Below are 24,675 nucleotides of genomic sequence, written 5' to 3'. Positions count from 1 at the left end.
TTCTTTATGACTTGATGGAGGTTATTATGCATTTGCGGGGAGAATACCACATAGCACGTTATTTCAGGAGGTTCATGATGTCTCTTTATCCCATTACTGGTGATGTTAACTGTGATTATGTGGTTAGGGTGTATCTCCAGGTTCTTCCCTTTCAAGTTACAGGTCTTGTTACAATGAATACGGATTTTGTGGGAAGATACTTTGGAACTTTTAAGTGTCCTGCTTCTCAGCACACCTTGCCCCACTACTTATAGCATTTGATTGTTGCCTGAAACAATCCTTCTTGTTGTTTCATTGCTCTAGACTGTGTTCACTTAGACCTCTCCAAGTCCCCTCAGGACTGGAAGAACTCGTCATTCTTCAGACTGGAATTTTATCGGTAAATATGTTTTTAAGTCTCATTTCCCAGGAGACAGGGGTGGGGAAAGCAGAGTAGGAGAGTAAGACCATGACAATTTATACCTTGTAATATTTCTTATCCAGGCTCTTACAAGTTGAAATTTCCTTTCACCTCAAAGGCATTGACCTACAGACAATTCATTCCCGAGAGTTACCAGACTGTTACGTCTTTCAGAACACGGCAAGTGTCTTGTCATACTAAAGGTTTTTATTACTTTTCTCTACTCCTATTGCAGATGCCAAAACTACGTTTCTTTCTTTTTCTTTTTCATTTTATTTTATTTTTTGGTTTTTAAAAAGCATCAGACTAACAGAAAGGTTACAAAATAGCACAAAGATTTCCCCCTATTGCAGATACCAAGTGGAAAACACACCAGCCTCTAAGAGATGTGTTAGGGGTAGTTGTGTTTAAAACAACTTAATGACATTTTCTAGTGCTGTTGGTCCAGAGACCATTCCTTGGGAAAATGAACCAAACCCTTTCCAACATTTTAAAACCAGAAATTTTCAAAATTAGCTTTAACCTAGTACTCCCATAATATATTAGGGAAAAAAAGTTGATGACAAGTGTTTTGAGTATTTCTGATGTTTCTGCTACTTTCCGAGGAAGGTCTTTGCAACTGTTATAGCAAATGTTTTCAAACCCCTAGGCAGAAAGTGCTCCCTCTCTCCACTTGATCTGAGGGCCAGTCTGCAAAGGATTAGTTGTTGTTTTTTTTTATTTTGAGGGGAGGCACGTGCACTAGAGGAGAGTGTACGCTCCTGTGGGGAGAGTAACTGGCCCTCTCGTTCCCTGAACGTTCCCTCTTACCCTCCCTCTTTCGATCCCGTTTATAGAGGGAAAAACCAAAGGCTAAGCCAACAGTTGTCTGTGACCACCCTTTAGCAACTCAGAGGAGTGCTCTGTTCAACAACAGCCAGTCAGTATGGAATGAGTGCCCCCTACGCACCAGACACGGCCACAATGTCAGGGTGTAATGGTCCTCAGGAAACTTATAGCCCAGTGGAAGAGCTTGCCTGGAAAACACGTACACAAAGAAATAAAAGTAATTCTAAATCTTGACATGTGGTGAGGAAGAATGTCTCTGGCACAGAGGAGTATGATTAATCTCCCTGGGGTGTCCTACATATTACAGAACACAATGCAAAAACCCCCAGTACTCACAGTCAGAGAGCTCGTAGAGCTGCATGTGTAGGGGATCAGTAATGAAATCCACAGGTGCCCCAGCATCTCGCCCCATGAGCCACACTCCGTGTAATCCAAGAATATCCCTCCAACCAAACAAGAGGCTTGAGAATTAGACCTGTGAGCCCCACTTCAGGGCCTGTGGCCTGTGAGAACACCCCCACTAACCCTGGCGCATGCACAGCCTCGTCCTCCCTCGGAAAAGCCCCCCAAATACTGCTCTCAAGCCTTAAGATCTTCTGCTCTTCCACTTGTAAACAACATGACTGAAATATAAGTGGAAGGTTGAGGCTGTTTGGAAATCTTAAATTCAGCCTGCAGCCTGGGAGCAATCTTTGTCACTTCTGAAAGCATTGTAGCATTTGAAGCAAACAGAAAAATAATTTCCATCCTAGCGTAGACCTAACATTTCATTCCCAAAGGACTAAGTTGAAGCAAATGCTTTTAAATTCCAGTCGGTATAGTAAATGAGATCAGTGTGTTCTCTTGTCAAAGACTGGTGAATCTTGGTTTTGTTCCGAGGACTGGTTAGTTGTTATGCTCTCAGATTTCTCTGAACCCGAATGTGATTGATTATAACTGCACGTGTTCACCTTTTGGGCCCTATTTCTTCATTAGTAACAGAAACGTGGGAAGGAATCATGTGACGAGGGCATTTTCATCAGTATCATTGTTCTGGAATCAGTGTGCTGTGTGAATGCCAGTGGTGTTTGAAGCAGAGTTGCTCCAGTGGGCCATACTTTCTGCTGGGCAGTAACCTTGCCGTGCATTTGTGTCTCCAGATCACCTTTGACAATAAAGCTCACAGTGGCAAGATCAAGATCTATTTTGACAGTGAAGCTAAAATTGAAGAATGTAAAGACTTGAACATATCTGGTTCTAGTAAGTATGTCACCTCCTTGCTCATGATGGATCATGGACAATTTTTGACACCTTATTTTGGGATTGGGGGTATTTAAGTGGGGTGATGGGAAGAGCGAGCTCCAGAAGACTCTTGAGCATTCAGTCCTATGCGGTATATCCTAAAGCTTTGCCTTTTTGTTCAGCAGGTGCTGACTGCACACGTCTTAGGAGAGGCCGTGTGTTCCCAGTCCTTAGGACCCATGTCTAGAGCCAGACTGCCTGGGTCTGGGTCTTGATTCTAGTCACTATGCATGTGATCTTGAACAAATTACTTAACCTCTCTTTTTCTTAGTACCTTTCTCTATAAAGTGAGGGTGATGATAGTACCTACCCTCCAGGATGTTGAGTATTAAATGAATCGCATCAAGGAAAACACCCAAACCACGAGTCGGCACACAGTGATTGCTAGGCACTACGGAAAAAGAAAGGAAATGCCTCAGGAGAGAGGTTGACATGCCGGTGAAATCTAAGTGGTGGAGTTAAAAAGGGTTGAGGATGAAGAAGCAACGGTTAACTTTGGGGCAGGGCGAGGAAGAAAAACCAGCAGTGGTTTTTGGAGAAGGTATGCTTTGAGCCAAGCATTCGACAATGGACCGAGATCAAAACCTCGGAGGTCAGAGAGCAGCCTCTACAAACACTGAGTGGTTTACTCAGTTGTTGCTCAGAAGACCCCTCTTCATCCACAGGTTAAAATGGGTTATGTGGGACTTCTTAATGAGGTGGTCCTGATGGTGTTCATAGTGGATCGTCAGTATTTTTTTTTATTTAAATCTAATGAATTAACATAATGTATTACTAATTTCAGAAGTCAAATTTTTTTTTTTTTTAAGATTTACTTATTATTTGAAAGAGAGAGGGAGAAAGCATGAGTGAGTGGGTGGGAGGGAGAGAGAGAGTCTCAGGCAGACTCCCCGCTGATCACAGAGCAGGGCTCATTCCCTCAACCCTGAGATCCTGACCTGAGCGGAAATCAAGACAAGCAGAAATCAAGTGACTGAGCCACTCAGGTGCCCCAGATTGTCAGTATCTTTTCCATTAAAAAATAATAATAAATTTTTTTTTTTTTTTTTTTTTTTTTTGGAATCAGAGATAGAGTAAGCACAAGCAGGGAGAGCAGCAGGCAGAGGGAGAAGCAGACTCCCCGCTGAGCAAGGAGCCTGATGTGGTACTCTATCCAGGACCCTGCAGTCATGACCCGAGCCAAAGACTTTAGTGGGCTGAGCCACCCAGGTGTCCCTTGTCAGTATTTTTTAATTTACCAGTTTTGTTGAAGTGAATTTGCCTTTGATCAGATTATTAGAACCAAAGAAAATGTAAAATACCTGTGGTTTTTTTAAACTGTTTTAGATTTATTTTAATCTAGATTTGTGTGTGGTCCAGGGCTGTTTGGTTATATAATATATCCCAGTGATTCTGAAGGTTTGGTTTTAGTATTTCCATTAACTGACTCAAGGCTCTGATCAGCATAGACAGTTTTAGTTTCTTTCTGTTTGAAAGTGGTTCCTATTTCCCAGCAGAGATACCCCCCCCCCGCCCAAAAAACACATAGATCACATGCATATTTGGCAAGTCCAAGTGGAGATTCAGCTATTTAATGTGAGAAAAGCTAACCGTTGTCGCACATGAAATGTGGTTTGGAATAGTCATTCTGATCGAAAGAATTAGTGGGTCAAATGTGTTGCCAGAACCTGGTTTCCTTTACCCCCACAGGGCTGCTAAGATGTTGGGGAGTTTTTGGTGCCTGTTCTCAGAAGAGAAGAGCTCTGGCTCCCTTCTGTGGCCAGTGAGGAGAAACACAAACCTCACAGACCACTGAGTAGAAACATGAACATTCATCTTTCTCCCAGACCTGTGTCCTAAGTAACCAGATTCTGTTACTAAGAGAATATGAATTTTACATGATGTGACGCGAAAACCTTAAAAGCTGAAGTTTGGAAACCAGCTTAGGAAGTGGATTCCCCCCCCCCCCCATCTATGGAAGCTGTCTGGTGGATGGATTGAAAGTGGGAGAAAGGCAAGGGTGACATCTGGTGGGATCTATGTGCTATTTCCAGAAAGTTCTGAGGCTCCTTCAAGTCTATATTCGTACCCTGAAGTTTATCTTTTCCTCTTGTCATTACCTGTGTTATCTCAGGAAGAATGATGAGGGATCGTCCATCTTCACACACAAACCTCACGTTGCCTTTTATGACTTCTAATACCCATCCCCAAGCGTGCCACTCATCTTCACTTTAACTGGATTTTATAAACATAGGAAGGAGAGTATGAGGGGCTGAAGACGGTAGGGACTGGTGAGCAAGATCCCCCACTAAGGGGTGATTTCCCAAGTGTCACAGGGAAAGAGCAGTTAGCAAGCAGGGGAAGCCCTGGGTTAGAGGCCCTCAGGTGGAAAGTGGCAGTTAGCACAGGACTCTTCAGGACCTCCAGGAGGAGGGGCGGTGTGTACGACTTCCCTAACCAGGCTGGCAGGGGCATCTCTCTGGATTAGTGTTTTATAACCAAAATTTAAGAAATGTTCCTGTGGCAGGAATATAGATTCAATGGAGTAAGAAAACAATTGCAACGTTCATAAAATCCGTTTTTTTAGCACACCAACTAGTCTTTTCAGTAGATAAAAATTAAAACAGAATATGAGAGAGAGACAGATAAACCAGGAAATGGGCTCTTTTTTCAAAATTTTTTATTTTTTAAGATTTTTTAAGATTATTTGAGAGAGAGAGCGGGGGGGGGGGGGGGCAGAGGAAGAAGGAGAGCATCCTAAGCAGACTCCGTGCTGAGTGTGGAGCCCAACACGGCTCGATCTCGTGACCCTGAGTTCATGACCTGAGTTGAAACCAAGATTTGGACAAACTGAGATCAGACATTTAACCAACTGTGCCACCTAGGTGGGTGTTGACATATAACTATGTCATACACCTGAAACAAATATTACACAGTATGCTAACCAACTGGAATTAAAGAAAAAAAAAAAGATGTCTGAAGCTAATATGACAAGAAGAAGAAGAAGAACAAAGCCTGAATATGAGATTGGTTTGTCTGTTAGGGTGGGTGGTTTATCCTTCTAGATAGGGGCCTCCATTTGTAAATAAGACCCAACACAAGTAATCATAGAGATTTTGTTCTGGTTATGCGCCAGCAAGGAAAGTACTAGATGCTGTCCTTGTGTTTCGTCAGGTTTTCAGGCCCATCTTCCCAAGCACTGTACCTATTCCCTCTGTCCCATCCCAGGCAGGCAGACAGACAGACAGACATAGATAGATAGACGGATTGGAAGGAAAGAAGGAAAGAAAGTCTTGGGTTCTGGTTATGTTATGTCGTTACCTACCCATCAGATGATATCTCAAGAGAACTAAAACTTCATAGTTACAAAATGGCCATAAGTAAATGTAAGTGCTAGGTGCTAGGTGCTGTTCTAACAAGCACTTGACGCGGATTATTTCACCTAGTGTCCTGACAGCCCATGAAGAAGGTACAGTAGGCTCTGTTTTGTAGGGGAGGCATCTAAAACTTCGCAAGGCTCAGTAATTCGCTCAGTGAACTACATTTCCTAGCTGGTTCTGCTCATAACCCACAGGATGAGCTGTTTTGCCCTCAGACTGACTGGCCACTGTTGCTCATGCCCTTGAATTATTAAATCCATGGATACTTGGTCTTTTTGTTAAAGGCCTTTTTTGTAGAGGGCTCTGCTTTCTAATCCCCCCGCCCCCCCCGGAGTGCCCCACTGTAGGTCGCCTGTCTTCAGTGCCATTCTCTTCTCCCTTGGCCCTTCTCAGTCTACTTCCTAAGCTCAGCTCCTCCCACAGTTCCCCACCTTGCGGCCCCTCCTCCCGTCCTTCCTAGTCCCTGTTCCCCTCTGTGATCTCAGTGGCTGTGTCTGCACCCATGGCTTTAACTGCCGCCAATTTGTCCTCTCTTGTCGTGAACATCCAGACTGAGCTCAGTTTACTCAAGACAGAAAATTGGGAGTCATTCTTGGATGGTCCTTTTCTCTTACTGCTTAGGTCCCTCTGGAGACCTTGTCTCTCACAGCTCTGTGCCTTCTCTCCCTCTGCATGTAATGAGCTCAGGGTTCTAACTTGGGTTATGCAATAGTTTTCTCATGGTCTGGAGGCTTTGGAAGCCTCTGTAAGCATCCTGAAGCATCAGGAAAGCACAGACACCGTCGTGTTGAGCAAATGTATGTGGTCCCTGCTCCCTAGCTAGAGTCAGTCATTTGGTGGGGAAGATAGACCGACCAGTGATATCCAGTAGGAAGCACTGGAAATGCTGTTCTTTCCCTGGGGCTCTTCCAGGGGCTTTAATCTATGAACTTGTTTCATCCTCACAACTGCCCTGTGGTGGAGGGGTTTTTGTTTTCCTACCTTTTTTTTTTTTTTTTTTTTTTGGACGAGACATCTGAGGCAACTTCCCCAACGCTCCACAGCTTCTGAGTGCAGACCTGAGATTCAGACCCAGCTCATTAGGCTCCCGAGACTGTCTTTGCTGTTTTGCCCTGTCTCTGGGCCCCTTGATGTGCTGTCTTGGAAAGTGTGTGTACTTGTGCACAGTGCTCTGAAAGAGTATAAGAGGGGGCTGATACGGATGGGAATCTAGAGAATTCTCTTCTGAGGAGGAAAATATTTCATCTCAAACCCAAAGCTGAAAAAGAAGAATTTAACTTGAGGGGTGGGAAGGGCCCTGCTCCAGGCAGAGGGATCAGCCCTTGCAAAGTCCCTGAGGCAAGAGAGGAAGGAAACCTGATAGGAGCGGGGACAGAGGAACAACAGTGTGGGCTCAAGGTCGAGAAGGTGGGGAGAGAGGAGGGACAGGTGCCGAAGCTGCAGGAATGGGCAGGGGAAGAGGCGTTGGGAATGCGGCCATCAGGTCTCAGAGGAGCTGGGGTTCCAGGTGCATATTCCCGCAGTAGACTACCCTGTGCTACAGTGAATTCCACCACAAAAATGTGTTGTTGTTACTTCTGTTTTAAGGGGCTCTTTGCCCCATGTGCAGAAGCAGCTCATTGGATTGGCATTATTTACTAGTCAGGTACAAAGTAAGGTTGAGAAGCAGAAACAAGATTCTGAGGAGTGGTGTTTTAAATTGGTCCCTCACGGGCGCCTGGGTGGCTCAGTGGGTTAAAGCCTCTGCCTTTGGCTCAGGTCATGATCCCAGGGTCCTGGGATTGAGCCCTGCATCAGGCTCTCTGCTGGGTAGGGAGCCTGCTTCCCCTGCATCACCGCCCCTCCCCCGCCTACTTGTGATCTCTGTCAAATAAATAAATAAAATCTTAAAAAAAAATTGTTCCCTCATAGATGGAGAACTTGGTGTTTTTGCTTTTATGAAAAAGAACTCAAGAGTATGTCCCTTTTGCCTCTTTTTTGAGTAGAGCCCAAATGGACCACCCTCTGTTGAGTTCTAGCCCATTGGAAATATTTTTAGTACATGTAGCAGAGAGTTTATATGTTTTTAAATGTACAGTTCTTAACATCAGGGAATGTTTTACCTTATGTAAAGACTTCTGAATGAATGCAGTGTGATTTGTTTCTGATGTTCAAGCATTTATCATTTGAACTTCTCTTCAGACTGCCATTCTGTTTGTAAATTATTACCAAGTAACATGAATTTGACATTTGAATTCTGTTTTTGTTCCTCAGTTCAGAAAAATACTCAGTATGTCCTGGTGTTTGATGCATTTGTCATTGTGATTTGCTTGGCGTCTCTTATTCTGTGCACAAGATCCATTGTTCTAGCTCTCAGGTTACGCAAGGTAAGTGTGTGTTCAAGTGTTCTCTCTCCCTTCTTGGCCTCCGCCCTGTTTGTCCAGACAGTGGACCCTTGATGTTGGGTCATCCTGCCCTTTCTGGAGCTCTCAACTAGATTGGATTCCTTTGAATGATCGCTGCCCGCCCCCCGCCCCCCAAGGCATTAATCAACCTGAGGTCTGGAGGGTGAGTTAAGGGCTCCTGACATGTCTGGTGGGATCAGATAATTATCCTGCTTAAAACTGAGCTACTAGGCACAAGTGCACAGTGGTGAACTCTCAAGCTTTTGAATGTTTCCAGAATAAATGAGAGACCCTTTTAAATTCAGGAGCGATCTTAAAAAACAGTAATAGCATGTGTGGGTTTCATCTTTTGTCTTTAAATCAGAGTTCATTTTGACAGGGAGGCATGGCAAATGGGTTATAATGAAGCATAAAATACTTTATTCTATTTTTATAAATAGTTTAAAAATTCTCTCCTGAGTTTCATTTTACTTTTTTACCCTCCAAGTTCTCTAAAATGTATACTTCAGCTTCCCACAAATCTTATTCTGGTTTGTGGCACATAATTAAATGCAGACTGGGGTCAGGGGAAAAAGGAACTCATCTGTTCTGGATACCATTTGGAGCAAGAAAATAGTCTACATTCTAGTTTTCTTATTCTTGACCTTTGTTGACTTATATTGTAAATATCCACTTCTCCTGCCTGTCCCCCAAGTCTCTTGACATTCTGAATCCAAGGTCAGGGTCCTGGGTCTGCCAGAGTTAGGGGCCATATCATTGAGAGTCATCCTGACTCCCACCATCATGTACACACATTCTGGAGCCAGGCTGCTGGGTCCAGACCATGGCCTAGCCTTTCTGTGCCTCTGTTCCCTCTTCTGGAGATAGGCCTGATTCATGGGGTTGTCAGAATGAATGAGATGGTAACAGGTAAAATATTGGGAATGTCCTGAGTGTTATGTATTATGACAGGAGTCTCTTGGCATTAGAGCATAACCCTTTGATGTGTGAGTTAACTTAGCAGGTACTGAAATGCTGACTTATAGCTTTGGTAGGTTATAGGAGAAAGTGGGGGCCATAACCACCACCCTTGAAGTGGCTCCATCCAGTTGGGAAAGGTAACGCCACATCACTTTACAAGCAAGAGCACTGTTTTGCACCTGTCTTCTCCTTCCAGAGGGCAGTGTGGTTTATAAGAAATGCTTTTTAAAATGTTCGCCACAGAGATTTCTAGATTTCTTCCTGGAGAAGTATAAGCGACGTGTGTGTGACGCCGACCAGTGGGAGTTCATCAATGGATGGTATATTCTGGTGATTATCAGCGACCTAATGACAATAATTGGATCCATATTAAAAATGGAAATTAAAGCAAAGGTGAGGGGCAATGCATTTTAATCTTCAATTCTTTTCATCCTCCTGGGTGACCCCAGGTGCTTTGAGATATAAAATCCTTATGGAGACTCTGAGTCTCGTATTTTCTCTTCTCACATCCATGTAACTGAAGCTTCCTCTGACTTCATTCCTCATCAAGGGAACATATGAAAGCCATTGTTCTGTGGAAGGTAACATTCCTACTAGTCTTCCCCAGAGACTCAGCAGCAGAATAGGAACTGAAGTTTGAGAAGCTTGACAGTTTGGGTGGGCTTCATTTTTTTTTTTTCAAGTTGCAGAAGAAGCAGCTGGCCCACAAACCAAACATGTCAGGAGCCAGTAGTGACCCTCCAGGACAGATGGGTGCTCTGGGAGGGGAGTGAGGGTAGGAGTGTTGAGTGACCACCAAGCACCTGATGTTCTCTTGTGGTTGTTAGTTGATTTGATCTCATGACTCCATCTTGCCTCCTCCATCCGGCTCTTTCCCCCTGTATGCTGCCAGCCGGCAGGTCTCACCTCCTTTACCTCATGACCACCTACCGTGCCTCCCTCCTCTCCACTCTGACGACGCTGGCTCCCTTCAGATTATCTTCCTTTCTGGCCTGGATGCTACAACAGTCCCCGCACTGGCTTTCCTGCCTTCCACCTTCTATGCCTCAGACCCATCCACACCACTGTCAGACTCATTTTTCTCAAAGTATGGAAACCCACTGCCTCACAGGGCCCCCACTGAGATGCAGTGGTCTCCCTTCAGCATGGTCTCTGGGGTCCTCATTCTCTTGCTCTGCTTCTCTCCTTGTCCTAGCTCTCCTGAACCCATCAGTCTTCCTCACCAGGACATCCTGCCCACCCTTGGCCTTGGGTCTCTGTTCAGCCTTTATCCGTTGACCTACAGTCCCTCCCCCTCCCCCCCCCCAGCCTGTCCTCCAGGCCCAGCTCCATTCTGGAGTCACACCATGGAAAGCGACTGTGACAAGCCAGGCGTTGTGGCTCTCATTGCCCTTACTATATTAAGTTAGAGCTGTGCTTTTGTGTGTTTGTCTCCTCAGGGAGACCTAGAAGTCCTCAAGAGCAGGCACTGGCTTAGCAAATCGTGTTGGAGCTTTCCTTCAAAAATAGCCGAGTGGTACTGTTTGGTATTTACCAAGCACTATCACCTTATATTCTTTAATGCCTGGGTCAGTAGTCAAGGCAATTTCTCTTTCAGGATATTGTTTGAACAGAAACTCAATTCAACCAATTCAAATACAGAGAGGCAATGAGAGACACATTTGGAACCGAGCTATTTTCTCCTTCAGTGTGCAGTGCTTGGTGTCACCGGAGAGAAGCAGGCGGTCCATTCTCTTCCAAGACCATTCTTTTCGAATTAAAGTGAGATTAACAAGCTGAGTGGAGTGGAATGTCTTGCTCACATCTATTTTTTCTTCATGCCTTAGAACCTCACAAATTACGATCTGTGCAGCATTTTGCTCGGGACGTCTACGCTTTTTGTCTGGGTTGGCGTCATCAGATACCTGGGGTACTTCCAAGCATATAACGTAAGCAGGTGGCCTTGGGTAGGGCACGGGGACTGAGACTCATTTCTTCACTGGGTCCTGGTAAGCCACTGTTGAATTCCCCTCATTCTGTTGATTTTTCTTTCAGGTGCTCATTTTAACGATGCAAGCCTCGCTGCCCAAAGTTCTTCGCTTCTGCGCTTGCGCTGGTATGATCTACCTGGGTTACACGTTCTGTGGCTGGATTGTCTTAGGACCGTATCACGACAAGGTGTGTAGCCCCGATTCTTCCCGCTGCACGTTAGGCACTCAGAGCCCTTCCAGGAGGGCTCCCCATGCTGCCCTGCTTCCCACTTGGCGCCAGCAGGTACCCTCGAAGTCAGTAAGACATATGTTCGCATTGGTTTTCTTTGCCTTTTCAGGACACTGCAGTGACTTTGGGATATCAAAACAAGAACTGTAGAGCTGTAACGAGAGAATACATTTCCTAGTTGTCAGGGACCGGCTTCAGGGGGCAGATAGTAACCCAACCGATCACCAGCTGAGAAATGTTTGGACAAGAGATTGCTGTATTGAAAATGAAAATTAAATAAGGAAAATTATTATGGTAGTCTTCTCACCTAAAGTATTAGGGTTCTCATCCACATTAATTGAGAGAATGAAGGTAGACAAAGACTGCCCAAAAGGACCATCTTAGTTCTAGGATTACAATGATATCACACGTCTTTGCAGGTGGTTTTGATTACAGAGTCATCTATGTGCCTTATGAAAGATCAGTATCTGAATTCTAGACTATCCTTGGGCTTTGCGTCTCAGGGACATCAAAGTTACATTCAGATGTTCTAGTTTTTTTTTGTAAAGATTTTATTTATTTATTTGACAGAGATCACAAGTAGGCAGGAAGACAGGCAGAGAGAGAAGAGGAAGCAGGCTCTCTGTAGAGCAGAGAGCCCGATGCGGGACTCGATTCCAGGACCCTGGGATCATGACCTGAGCCGAAGGCAGAGGCTTTAACCCACTGAGCCACCCAGGCGCCCCAATGTTCTAGTTTTAAAATGATAAATTTGATTGATAGATGCCTCGGGAAATGAAATTCAGTAGGCCTTGCTTTCAAACAAAAAAAAAGTAAAAGGAATTACTACATCTTATCGTTTTCTTCCATGGGCCTCAGGCAGCTGGAGCAACAGAAACAACACGATGACCAATGATAACTGGTAACCACGGTTACCAGATGCCTGTATGTTGGGTACTGTGCTACGCATGGCTCTTATTTAATCTCTGCAGCCCAGGGACTGGGCTTGCCTTAGGTTCTCTGTAAGGAGAAAAGAAGTAAACACACAAAGGGTGGTGTTGAAGCTTATAGAACAGCTCACCCTTAATTCTGGAGCTAGATGGTTGCACTAAACAAAACACAATATCAAATCTCGTTTGCAAACTACTCAGAAAGTGAGTAGTCCACAAGGTTCTAGCTTTCTGTGTTCTCATACTAAAATAAATCCTGTACCTTGACACACAGGCAGGTTTTCTCCTCTGGAAGTGTTACATTTAACATGTCCAAAGAGAATGACTGTTTTACTATTTGAGCAACTGTATAATTAACAGTGACAAGCCCTGGGTTAATAGTAAATCTTGGTAATCTTGTTGCTCTTCCATTTCCATGCCACTGCTTTAAAGGTGACTCATGAGTAAAAATTATGCTTTGATATCATCTCTCTGATCTGGAGAACTTACTGTCTTAGTGCCTAGGAAAATTTACATTTTTCTTCCTTGCCAGCCTCCTGCTCTGAATGCTTGTCCACATTTTTGTCACTAGAGGGCAGTGTTGCACTGCGTGGAATGAACACTGAGCATGAGACTTGCATCTCCAATTCACTGGCTCCAAGGCCTCAGGTTGAGTGCTTCTGTCTCCTTTGCCCTCCATCTCCCTTACCCTACCATTATTCTGGAAGGTGATTAGATAATGTTGCTCGCATTTTGCCAAGAAAGCTACCATTCTCGAGCATTATATGCGAATAGAGATAGTGCCCAAGTTCTCTACCTTTTGCTATGTCAACCCTCCCAGCAGCCCTGTGGGGAGATATTATATTTCTTTTACTGAAAATAGGGTTCTTAATATGTTAGTTTACCCGAGGTTATACAGCTACTAAACGGCAGAGATAGGATTTACACCCAGGTTTGTCCGACCCCGATACACGTGCTTTGATCAATACCCTGCAGGGGTTTTCTTGGTATTGTCTAAAACAGATCCTTACAAAAGAGCATTTCATTTCATCTGAGAGGAGAGCTGTGTAATCAGTCCTATTTCCTTTAGTGTGTCGACCTTGAAGAAAACGATGTTATTCGCTTTGCAGGTCTGAGTGTGTTTTCATACGTTGGCTCTGTCCTTTCCAGAATCCAGGCGAGACTGGGGTGCTCTGGACAGCACTGCAGTAAAAATACGAGAGCTCCAGAGGAGAGCCACAGCTGTCCTTTCACATATTCTAGGAGCCACATTAAGAAAAGAAACCGATGAAGTGACTGAAGTTATGTATTTATTTAATTCAATATATCCAAAATATTAGTGGGTTACTTTATCAGGCACTCAATATAAAAATATCGAGAGACTCTCCATCCCCACCCCCCCTTTCTCGGTGCTTGGGAATCTGGTGTGTATCTTCTCCGGAGAGCAGCTCTCAGCCTGGACTAGCTGCTATCGATCAGGTGCTCAGTCATCACATGTAGCTAGTGGCTGCTGTTGTGTACAGGGCTCCTCCTGAGTTGTAGCTCCCACTCAGTGCCAGCCCTCTGTTTCTCCCCCAGATGAGCAGAGAGACAAGGGCTGTGTGGCAGGTCCATCAATGGCATCTATCTTTCATCTCTAGCCAGACTGATATACTGGGGCAATGCACAGTTGAATTAATGCAGCAGATGCCTTAGTGGAAGCGGAAGACCTTCAGTCTGGTTCTGGACTTCTGTGATTTTCTTCTCTACTTTGCTTCTTCTTCTTCTTGGACTCTGAAGTTTAAAATGTTGATGGCCCCCTGCAGCTCTCCCCCTGCAAATTAATCCAAACTTTCTGAATTTTTAGATTTTGTCAGCATCTATTGAATCAGAAGACCTTTTGAATAACCTGAGGTCTTGAAAAGCAGGGCACCCTGGCAAGCATTTCCTAGGATTTCTAAAATATAGCAACCTTGGGTATGGAAGCGACCTCTTCCTTTAAACCAAACACTCTAAGAGGAGGTATCGGGAAAACTAGGTTCACACGGCAGTTTGATTGGCAGCAGGCCTCCCATATTTCAGCTTCCTGCTTTCCTGTCAGACATTGGATTTTGGTGGTTCAGCTGAAAGGGAGTGAAGGGACCAGTGTCCTGCCAACACTGATCCCAGCACTAATGGGCTTTGGCACGGCACCCTTTCAAAATGTCTGGGCACGGAGGACTAGAGTCTGTTGGTGTTTAATAATTCAAGATGAGGGTTGGAAGAACATTATTCTAATGTGGCTCTTCCATTTCCAGAGGACTTTTTAGCTGTGAAGAATAAATCAGTCTTACCTTGTCCTCGTTTTACAAACGACAAGACCAAGCTGTTGAAAAATCATTGGGACTTTGCTGATGGCCTGGGTAGAAGTTGGGCAGAATCTACATGACATCCTCATGCGTTTAAGACTTCTCTTCGTAAACCAAGCTCCTCTCTTATTCAAAACAACAGTTAGCTAGTTAAAATATTTCAACCTAATGTTGCATGAGGTTCTCAGGACCAGCTCTTAAAGCAAATTTTTATGTCATTCTCCATAATAAGGCACTGTAGGTTAGGTTTTCATTCAAATGAAAGTTCTTTGTGGCTCAGTCACAAAGTGTGGAACAAATGCTCAAGTTCTCACTCTGGTCCCATGGAACCTAGGGGAACTCTTTATGGAAATAACCATTTAATATTTACTAAGTGTACACCAAGTCTTGTTGGGTTCTTCTAGATTGAGTTCCCTGAATGACTGTGGCTCCTTGCTTTTTGCATTCCCCATGTCCAGCATGGTGTGTAGAATGTGGTAGAGGCTCAGCAAGTTTTTTAATGAACTAAGAACAGAGAGATAATAGAACCTGCTTTTTAGGGGCTTACAACTTCGTAAGAACCAATGCAATTCCCTCTAAATGTAGTATTTCTAGACTGGAAGCCCACGAGGCTCTTCTTCTCCTTACCTTGGGTATTACTAAAGTTCACTACTGCTGTGGAGTTTGGCCACCAAAACTGACTGTGTGGTTCACAACCACTTCTTATACAAAATGGCAAGCTGTGTATCACTTAACTTTATTGCGTCTCTTTTAAATTTCTGGTGGGTTAAATAAGTCTCGTGTGCATAGAGGAGAGGGAGTTACACTGGTTGTGAATAACATTAACATTGTGGCAGGTGTCACGTCTAGGCTGATACACGTACGCACGGGAGACTGGGGAATGAATTTGATACATACTCACCAACTGCCCATTTGCCCTTTTGGAACCCAAAGTACATATTGTTACGGGTTCTTGAAACTAAAGAAAGGACTTGACCAGAGTCCAAAGGAATTATTAATGGTGCCGGCAGAGCTGTAATTCACATTCGTAGAAACCAGCTTTGATTTCATTGTCTCAAGGCTGGTAGGGATGGAAAATATTTACTCTGAGAACTGCCCGTCCTACTGTTAAATAATCTGCATATTGTTAAGCGGTCACTCCCGTGGATGTTACCTCCAGATCTCTGGGGAGACCAACTTCAGAGCTTCTCAGAGATGTTGCTGATGTCCTGAAGGTATCGGCACAATCTCCGTGTGGGCTACATTTGTGTACTCTCCCTTGGTTACAGGCTTTACCCTGTGGGTTCAGTCATGGAGCAGGGAGGTTAGGACGTGGTGTGCATTATCCAGTTGGGGTATGGAGAAGCATATAAACCGATTAGAAGACAAACAAGTTTGGTTTCCTCGGTGGTTCTTACTGATCCAGGGAAGGGACTAGAGCCACCAGGGTGGTCTGGCTTGAAGTGGACTTGGAAGTAGCCCTTTAGTGTTGGTGTAATGGGATACACAGACGGGGCGGTGGCGGGGAGAGGAAGAGGGGAAGGAGGGCATCCCAGCAGGTGAAGAGAACACATCCACGAGGAAAAGAGAAGGAAGTGGGCCTGGTGTGTGGGCGCCAACAGGAGCAGGACGCTATTGACAGTGAGGAGAGGGGAAGAGGCCACGTGAAGAGGAGATGGATCCCAGCCTTCCTGGTTGGGATTTTCACTTTGCATCCTAGCTTTGTATATTCTTAAGCAAGAGAAATGACCCGAAAGCTATGTTCAGTGAAGTTTAGATTTTCCTGAAGTTTGGACTGCAGAATGAAGAGGTTGGGGTAGACTTGCTTGGAGGTTTCTGTAACAATCCAAGCAAGTCTACCCCAAGTACTGGTGTCGGAGCGGATCAGACATCCTAGGAGCAGACAGACCTTAGAAGATTGAAGACAAGGGAAGACTGATCAATTCGATTACTCAATTATTTTGGAGTAAATGTTTCTTTGATAGGAGACAGAAGTCACTGATAGAAACAGGGAATTAGAGGGAAAGACCAGTTTCCCGGTCAGGGGTGGGAGGTTTTGCCTTGTGGCATGTGAAATAACACCACCACCTCTGAGTGGAGGCGCCCTGGAGACATTCGTCAGGGACGGGGCTATCCCCAGAGCCATGTGAACTCTGTGGACATGTGCATCTCGTGCTCAGAACAGAATCCGGTTCAAAACTCTACACGAACGTGTTCCCTTTGTGTTTGAAAACTTCACTGTCTTTGGCCTCTGAGGTCATTATTGTTCCTTAGGAGCTTTTACATTCCGCAAATGTTTAATCCTCTGGCCCTGGAGATGTCCCGTTATTAAGCACCTGCTGTTTGTTGGTAGTTGCTGTAGCAATAGTTTGTCAACCACTTCGAGCCAGGATGGCTGCCTGTGGGGTTCCGGTGGGGTTCCCTACTGCGTAGCTCAACTCCCGAACTCCCACTAACCTCCTCATAGCAGCATTTCTCCCTGGCACCTGGGACTTGCTGCACGGAAAACGGAGTTCCCTAGGTGTGTCTGTCCTTTTGCAGATGTATGTTCATCTACCTTCCTCTTCCTCCCAGTCTCTCCCAGATTCCTTGCAACCGGGGGCTGCTGCATGCCTCTGTCTCTTGCCTCCCTGCTCCTAGGCTTTGCGCATTCTAGATCTTCCAAGTGCCATGGTTCCCTTTAAGGAACACAGATCAGATCATGTCATTGCGACATGAAGCATTTTTCTGGTTTCGGGTTATGGCCTGTATTTGCTTGAAGTGTGAAAAAGACCACAGGGGCCCTTCAGCATGGCATAGACAGGCCTCTCCGGCTGAAGTCCAGGCTGAGCTCATTACTTCTCCCGAGTTTACTGAGTAAATCCTGACCTTTCTCCTCTCACAGGTGAACGACACAGCCTTCCGGCCCTGGTTTTGAGGGTCGCTTTCCTTCCACAGCGCCCCCTAGCGGTACACAGGGTACTACTGTCTAAGTTAGGGTCTGTCCGCTGTTAGCAGGGGAGCCCCTGGAAGGCACAAACCATGATCCCTCATCTTTTGACACTTTCCCACCCTTGGAAATCTTTAGTTTTTAATGTGCTAAAATTACTTGGACCGACAGTTGGAAAGGCGAATGTGAAACCCTCCATGTAGCAAAACTTTCTTGAGCCTGTGCTATGTCCCAGACACTTCCCTCTCTGCTGGTTGCAGAACACAGCAGCCGCTGTTCTTCCAGAAAGCAGTTTGGCAGATGAGACCCAATAACAGGAAAAAACACTGTGCTACATTGTTCTTTATTATATTGTGATGTTCTTTATTATATATCGGGATGTCTAGCCAGAGGGAAATAGTTAACTTTGACATCTAAGAAATGATCTGTTATATTAAAAAAAGGCTTTCTAAGTGTGAGTAACATAAGAAAATGTTCAGTAGAAAAAAAAAAAATCAGGATCCCAAACTGTTAGATGATATGACCAATAATATACACAAAGTGCAAAGGAAAAAAAAATGAAGAAAATATCAAGAGATTATCTTTATAAGCACAGAGGAGAGTTTAAAAAGAGATTTATTTATTTATTAGAAACAGTATAAGCAAGGGGAGAAGCAGAGGGATAGGGAGAGAAGCTGACTCCCTGCTGAGCAAGAAGCCTGACAAGGGGCTTGATGTCAGGACCCTGAGATCAAGACCTAAGCCAAAATCATGTCAGGTGCTTAACCAAATGAGCCGCCTAGGTGCCCCGAGGAGAGTTTTGAATAATGTTTTCTTGGTATCATGGTATATTCTAGATGTCTTTTTATTTAATTTTAAAGGTTTTATTTATTTATTCAAGAGAGAGAGCACAAGTAGGGGGAGGAGCAGAGGGAGAAGCAGGCTCCCCATTGAGCAGGGAGTCCGATGCTGCACTCTATCCCAGGACTCCAAGATCATGACCTGAGACAAAAGCAGATGCTTAACCAAGGGAGCCCTTCAGGTGCTCCTAAAATTCATTTTAGAGCATCTAGAAAAGGGGTGCCTGGGTGGCTCAGTCATTAAGCATCTGCCTTTGGCTCAGGTCAGGATTCCGGTGTCCAGGGATCGAGCCCCACACCGAGCTCCCTGCTCAGTGGGGAGTCTGCTTCTCCCTCTGCTCCTCCCCCTACTCGCGCGCTCTCTCTCTCAGATAAATAAATAAAATCTTAAAAAAGATAAAATGAGGGTGCCTGGCTTGCTCAGTGGGTTAAGCCTCTGCCTTTGGCTCAGGTCACGATATCAGGGTTCTGGGATCGAGCCCCGCATCAGGCACTCTGTTTTTTTTTATTAAAAAATAAAAATGAGTACTAATAATAGAGACAACAACAAAATAAGTTAACTAGATACTTTCCTGCCTTTTATTTTTTTAAGATTATTTATTTATTTATTTGACAGACAGAGTTCACAAGTAGGCAGAGAGGAGGAAGCAGGCTCCCCACTGAGCAGAGAGCCCGATGTGGGACTTGATCCCAGGACCCTGACATCATGACCTGAGCCGAAGGCAGAGGCTTAACCCACTGAGCCACCCAGGTGCCTCAATACTTTCCTGCTTTTTTGGACCATACCTCTTAAAAACTCATTTGGGTTTCCCCCCTACAGTTTGAAGATCTGAACACAGTTGCCGAGTGTCTGTTTTCTCTGGTCAACGGCGATGACATGTTTGCGACCTTTGCTCAAATCCAGCAGAAGAGCATCTTGGTGTGGCTGTTCAGCCGCCTGTACTTATACTCCTTCATCAGTCTTTTCATATACATGATCCTCAGCCTGTTCATCGCACTGATTACAGATTCCTACGACACCATTAAGGTCAGTCACATTTCCTGCCAAAAAACGACATCAAATTCTGTATGGGTTGGAACATAGGAAAATGCTACACTTTCTTTCTTTCTTTCTTTTTTAAAATTTAAAATAGTAGTCTTTTACTTGGATTTTGAGATTTTTCTAGAAAAGAAACTTTGTAGGTGCTGGTGGTGAGTTTCAGATATGCATTTCAGGCATTGTCCCTGTCACCCAGACCGAGGCGGACTGGTTTGGAGGTGTGCTGGAAAAGAGAAAGGATGTGGGTCCCAATGGGCTGAGTGTGGTCAGTCAGGGAGCTGGGCTGTCAGTCTCCACAGTGACAGCTGTACCTGCCTGTCTTGGAGCTTAAGCTTAGAATAATAAGCTTCAGCGATAAGGGATGATGGCCACCTTGACAGCCTGTCCAGCTTCAGGCACGCCTGGACGCTGCATGACATGGCCATCAGCATGGTGCAAGTTTCCTTGAGATGATAAAGGCTTAGGCTTTTGTGGCTGCCTCACTTCTTGCCTCCCTCAGCCGCCCTGTGGTCTGCGTGCTTTTAGACCGATCTGCATTGTTGCTCTGTAGCTCACAGGAAGCTCTGTGCCCCCTCGTGGGATGGCCCTTCCACAGCAGAGGGTCATGCTTGGAAAATCCCATTTTGGGACTCGCATCTGAACACCTAGAGGTGTTATGTCAATGCCTTGGGGTTTTTGTCCTCTTCTTAAACTCAAACTAATTCAGAAGAAGACCATCCATTGAGGGGCACCTGCGTGGCTTTGCTGGTAAGCATCTGCCTTCAGCTCAGGTCGTGATCTCAGGGTCCTGGGATCGAGCCCATATTGGGCTCCTTTCTCAGGAAGGAGTCTGCTTCTCCCTCTCCCTCTGCCTGCTGTTCCCCTTGCTTGTGTTCTCACTCTCTCTGACAAATATGTAAAATCTTAAAAAAAAGAAAAAGAGAGAGAAGAAGAAGACAACAACAATGACAATGACCACCGTCCACTGGAAATGCTTCCGAGTGCTCTGTTGATGGGGAGACAAGTGCTCACATGGGGATGGGTGGTTGGCTCCAGGAGCAGGGTTGGGCATGGAGATGGGCACTGCACACTCTTGCCCTGGGGGTTCCTGTCTTTGACGAGGCCATGGTCCTGGGAGTGGGTCAAGCTTCAGTGCCCTCAGGAAGCGTGGGACAAGCGGGATCTCAGGCAGGGTCTTTTTGTCTATTGGGAAGAACTTGCTGCCTTCTGCTCCACTGAGTGACCAACTTCTATAAAAGTAGAGGAAACAGGTCTTACTCCTCTCTAGACTCTATACTGGCAGTAAGAGAAAAGGGAGATCTTATCTGGTCTTATAATTAGCATTAAAATTTTAGACTTTTGACTATTTTCTTCATCCCCCTTACTAACCTGCCCCTCCCCTGCCCAGTCATGGCTTTCTTTCTGGAACTTTTGGATTGTTTCTGTTCCCATGGTGGCCCTGGCTTGGCTTTTAGGACTGACAGATTGATGCATCACTGTTAATATCAGTTCTTGGATCTGAGCTAGCAATGTGGGAGAGTTTTATTTTAGCCAAGGTGGGCTTGATGTGTTGACAAAGGGAGCAGTTTCTCATGCTCTATAAATAAGGTAACAACACTGTGTACTTTTTACAGAAATACCAACAGAATGGGTTTCCTGAAACGGATCTTCAGGAATTCCTGAAGGAATGTAGTAGCAAAGAGAAGTACCAGAAAGGGTCCTCAGCCTTCTTGTCGTGCGTCTGCTGCTTGAGGAGGTTAGTATGGTGTTTAGTCAGGTCTCCATGCTCCTATGAGGAGCTTCTCCACGGCCTTAACAAAGAGTTCTTCCAAGGTTTACTCTGCACTCAGAAATCAGCTCATTGTGGAAAATGATTTGTCTTTCATTTTCTTTCCTCCCACTGAAACTGGCTTCAGAAATGAATTGTTTCTTTTAAAACGGGGTAGAAAGCCACATGACATGGTTGAAATCTCTTGGGGCTATTATGAGACTCTAAAGGGAAGTCATGAGTTATGTCCCTAAAGTCAAGAAGGTGAACTCTGAGGTGGCCCCGTAAGAGGTCCAAACTCTTATTTTTTGAGGTGCAGCTCTGGGAATGTCAAAGGCCTTTTCCTTTGCTGCAATATTGGGTACAACTAACCTTTCTTGAGCAGAGTGGGAAACCTGCTTGAGAGGAGGCCTTGGCTGGGAGCACACATCAGTAGCTCTACCTTGACCAACTTTGCTCATGTCAGCAGGACACTCAAGCAAATGGTCTACACCTCGACGGCAAAGCCTCCGCGTGGTGTTTTGGGGGCTAGAATGGAGGTCAGATGAAGATAGGTTGCTTGATTGTACCCTTGTTTGTTTTCATGTGAAGTCAGAGGTGGGGTTGTTAACTAAAGATACCCCAACCGGGGTTTTCTGAGAATTCTCTAAACCAAATTCCTGAAGGCAGACAGAAGAACATAATTGCTACTTAAAACCACAAGATGTATTTTCTCTTAATCAATTCATACCGCATCTTGGGATTTTGAAATGATATGATTAAGCATTTCCAAAGAATGTCTGATAAATACGAAATGAGGTCTTCTGAGGAAAGTGAAGTTTTTAAGAATCACATTTCTTCCTCTCAGAGCATTAAATTATTGCCATAGGAGCTGAGATAAAGGGAAATTAACTTTCCTAATAGACAGTTGCTGCCCAGGAGGCACCTTGTATAAGAAAAGTCTTGCGAAGTTGCTCCTTCTCATGTGTATTTAACTGTAAAGAAAAAATATTCATCAGAGAAAGTAATTGTGAATTCTGGAAAGTAAGCAGTCAGTCTTTGGTGTTTGGTTTTTGGACCTTGGTGTTCATCACAAAAAGGCACAGGTGATTTTTTAAATGTTTTCTTGTGCAGCCAGATGGAATGAGTAAAAGGTTTAAGGGGTAGAGGAGAAAAGTTCTTGATCAGATTGGGTCTGAGGGCTGAGAAGAAGTAGCAGTATCAGCAGACTGTCCTCTATAAGCTGTGCTAGAGGCCGTTGAGAAGATGCTGGTTCAGGGGAGGGTCTGCTGGTCATGATGAATGAAAGAAATAGAATGAAGGCATCCACCAAGGAAGTCAACTGAAGAACTAAAATGTTGAAAGTTTTGAGCAAAGGGATCTCAAAAGTGATAACAGTAGTGTCTGTTACTAAAGACGGTCATGGGTGAACTCCGCTAGAGCAGTTTGACTTGACTCATCAGATCAAGGTCTGGATCCTGGGCAGATTTGGATGGGCTCTGATGAGAGTAAATGAAGGTCATGGGACTGAGGCAGGGAATGGATTGTGCTGAGAATAAGTGATGGCTTTGACTCCATCAAAAATTCAGCACCCCTGTGTATGTTTAAAGGCTACAAATCTAAGAATGGTTTAATTGAGGGAAGCCATAAATGGAGAGTAAATATTGGAGAAGCACCTCACTGAGGGAACCTGGGGATGGAGGGCGTCACAAATGTTGGTTTCTTGACCCCCAGCTCGTGCCTGTGATGGACAGCCCCAGCTATCACAGCTCTGCCTCCTGCAGAGCACAGATGGGTGTCACACTCTTTTAATCAAGTGGTCCGGCGACCACCACAGACTGATTCACCTTCAAATTATTGCCAGAGCCTCTAGCCTGATCCTCAGAAGACCTGGGTTTCTGTTTTGGACCCTACCGGTTACTGAATGTGTCCCCTGAGCTCTCCTTAACCTCCTGATCTTTCCAGTGCCACCAGCCTGTGACATACGACCTCTGAAACGTCTTCCAGTTCTAATGTGATGTAATTCTTTGGAAAGATCTACTGGGGTGGACAGATGCAGAATTGATCTTTCCCCTTCTTCACGGCAGTAAAGGGGGAAAATCTGTTGCAGCCGTTGAGTGAGGCTTTGTCAATATAAGGAGATGCGGGGTCCCAGGACAGGGACAGCTCCTCAGATATGCCAAAGGCATCCACTCAAACCAAAAATAATGTGCATTGTCCTTCTTAGCCTTTCTTCCTCTTCCATGTGACACTCAGCAGCTCTAGAACCTGAAGTAGTCTTCTTCCCTCTCGCAGATTTTGAAATCATTGTTTTCTCTTTCTTCATCTCCCTTTCTGATACAGGAAAGGAAGTGAGGATCACTTGATACCTGTCACCTAAAGTCCTTCTGCTAAAGATAACCAAGTTTCAGGCCTAACTTTACCAAGTGACAATGCAGAGGGACCCTGAACAGCTTGGACCAGCACTCCCCAAAATAGTGAATTATTTATTGGTGGAGCAGGAAAGAGGACTATGAGCTGGTTGAACACAACTGAAGTTCCAAAGTTCCTTTTATGAACTTGGATGATGAAGCATAGACCGCAGTCAACTACTGGGCATGAGTGCAATAGAGCCGTGATAATGACATTCTGCTTTGGAGTTTACTTTATGACGTCACAGTGATGGGATGGAAAAATGTATCAATTTCAGAGTGGGCAAAAACAATGGCACTTGAAAATGTGCGTTGAAAGATGTGTGTTGATCATCCAATAAGTGTTTGTTTTGAAAGTGATAATTGGATTTGAAAACATTTGTTAATTCATGGTGTGCACAGCAATGAAGTTGGTTGTGATACTAAGTTAAAATTCCAAGCTGGAGAACTAGTAAGCCTTTTAAAGAGCACACTTACATCAACAAAAAGACCACTTGTAGTGGACATGTCTGGGCCTATTTGTGTGTGTGTGTGTGTGTGTGTGTGTGAGCATGACAGGAAGCAGCTGTTGGTATGGTCAGTGGGATAAACTGGAAACAGTCATTTGGAGACCTTGTCACTTGTGCTGAGTGTTGACTGTTCATGTGACATGCGGACGTGAACTGTAGCAGTGCTCACTCATTGTAACAGTTGAACTCTACTATGGTGGTGATTTGCCCTTGTCAAGCAAATAAAGATGGTATTTTTTCCCCCAAATAAATTTATTTTTATCACAACAAAAGGAGCTGCTGCTATTTTTTTTAAATGTAGTATTTCTTAATAGCCACTGAGTGCAAAATTCAGATCATATCTCTTTTAACTATCTGGTCTCCAAATAGGATTTCTCACTTTCTTAAAGGCAGTGAAGGAAGGGTTAATGTATCGAAGTTATTCAATAAATATTTATGATAATGACTTAAGAGTAAGATCACTTCATGCATGGATTTATCTCATACTGTCACTATCTTTCAGGGGTCAACTATTTTAAATTTCTTAGAGAAGAACAGAATTTGAGTTAAGCAGGACACTCATCCCAAGGTTCTCCCTCTTTTTTCCCTGCTCCTCCC

The 24,675-nt window shown here is 44.6% G+C and overlaps 1 protein-coding gene across 3 annotated transcripts in view; it reads left to right on the top strand.

Moving 5' to 3' along the window:
- MCOLN2 (mucolipin TRP cation channel 2) overlaps positions 1 to 24,344 on the top strand; it is a 54,888-nt gene extending 30,544 nt beyond the window's left edge. For all 3 annotated transcript variants that reach the window (XM_059375284.1, XM_059375285.1, XM_059375286.1), the window contains 10 exons: positions 304 to 379; positions 484 to 580; positions 2,368 to 2,467; positions 8,122 to 8,234; positions 9,456 to 9,605; positions 11,039 to 11,140; positions 11,247 to 11,369; positions 19,214 to 19,420; positions 21,046 to 21,167; positions 23,502 to 24,344. In XM_059375284.1, the coding sequence (XP_059231267.1) occupies positions 304 to 379; positions 484 to 580; positions 2,368 to 2,467; positions 8,122 to 8,234; positions 9,456 to 9,605; positions 11,039 to 11,140; positions 11,247 to 11,369; positions 19,214 to 19,420; positions 21,046 to 21,167; positions 23,502 to 23,538 (1,127 nt within the window). In that variant the 3' untranslated portion in view covers positions 23,539 to 24,344. The remainder of the gene's footprint in view (positions 1 to 303; positions 380 to 483; positions 581 to 2,367; positions 2,468 to 8,121; positions 8,235 to 9,455; positions 9,606 to 11,038; positions 11,141 to 11,246; positions 11,370 to 19,213; positions 19,421 to 21,045; positions 21,168 to 23,501) is intronic.
- The last annotated feature ends 331 nt before the right edge of the window (positions 24,345 to 24,675 follow it).

This window comes from Mustela nigripes, chromosome 14, assembly GCF_022355385.1.
Source record: "Mustela nigripes isolate SB6536 chromosome 14, MUSNIG.SB6536, whole genome shotgun sequence".
In the NCBI taxonomy this organism is placed as follows: Eukaryota; Metazoa; Chordata; class Mammalia; order Carnivora; family Mustelidae; genus Mustela; species Mustela nigripes.
This window is presented reverse-complemented; position numbering and strand designations above follow the sequence as displayed.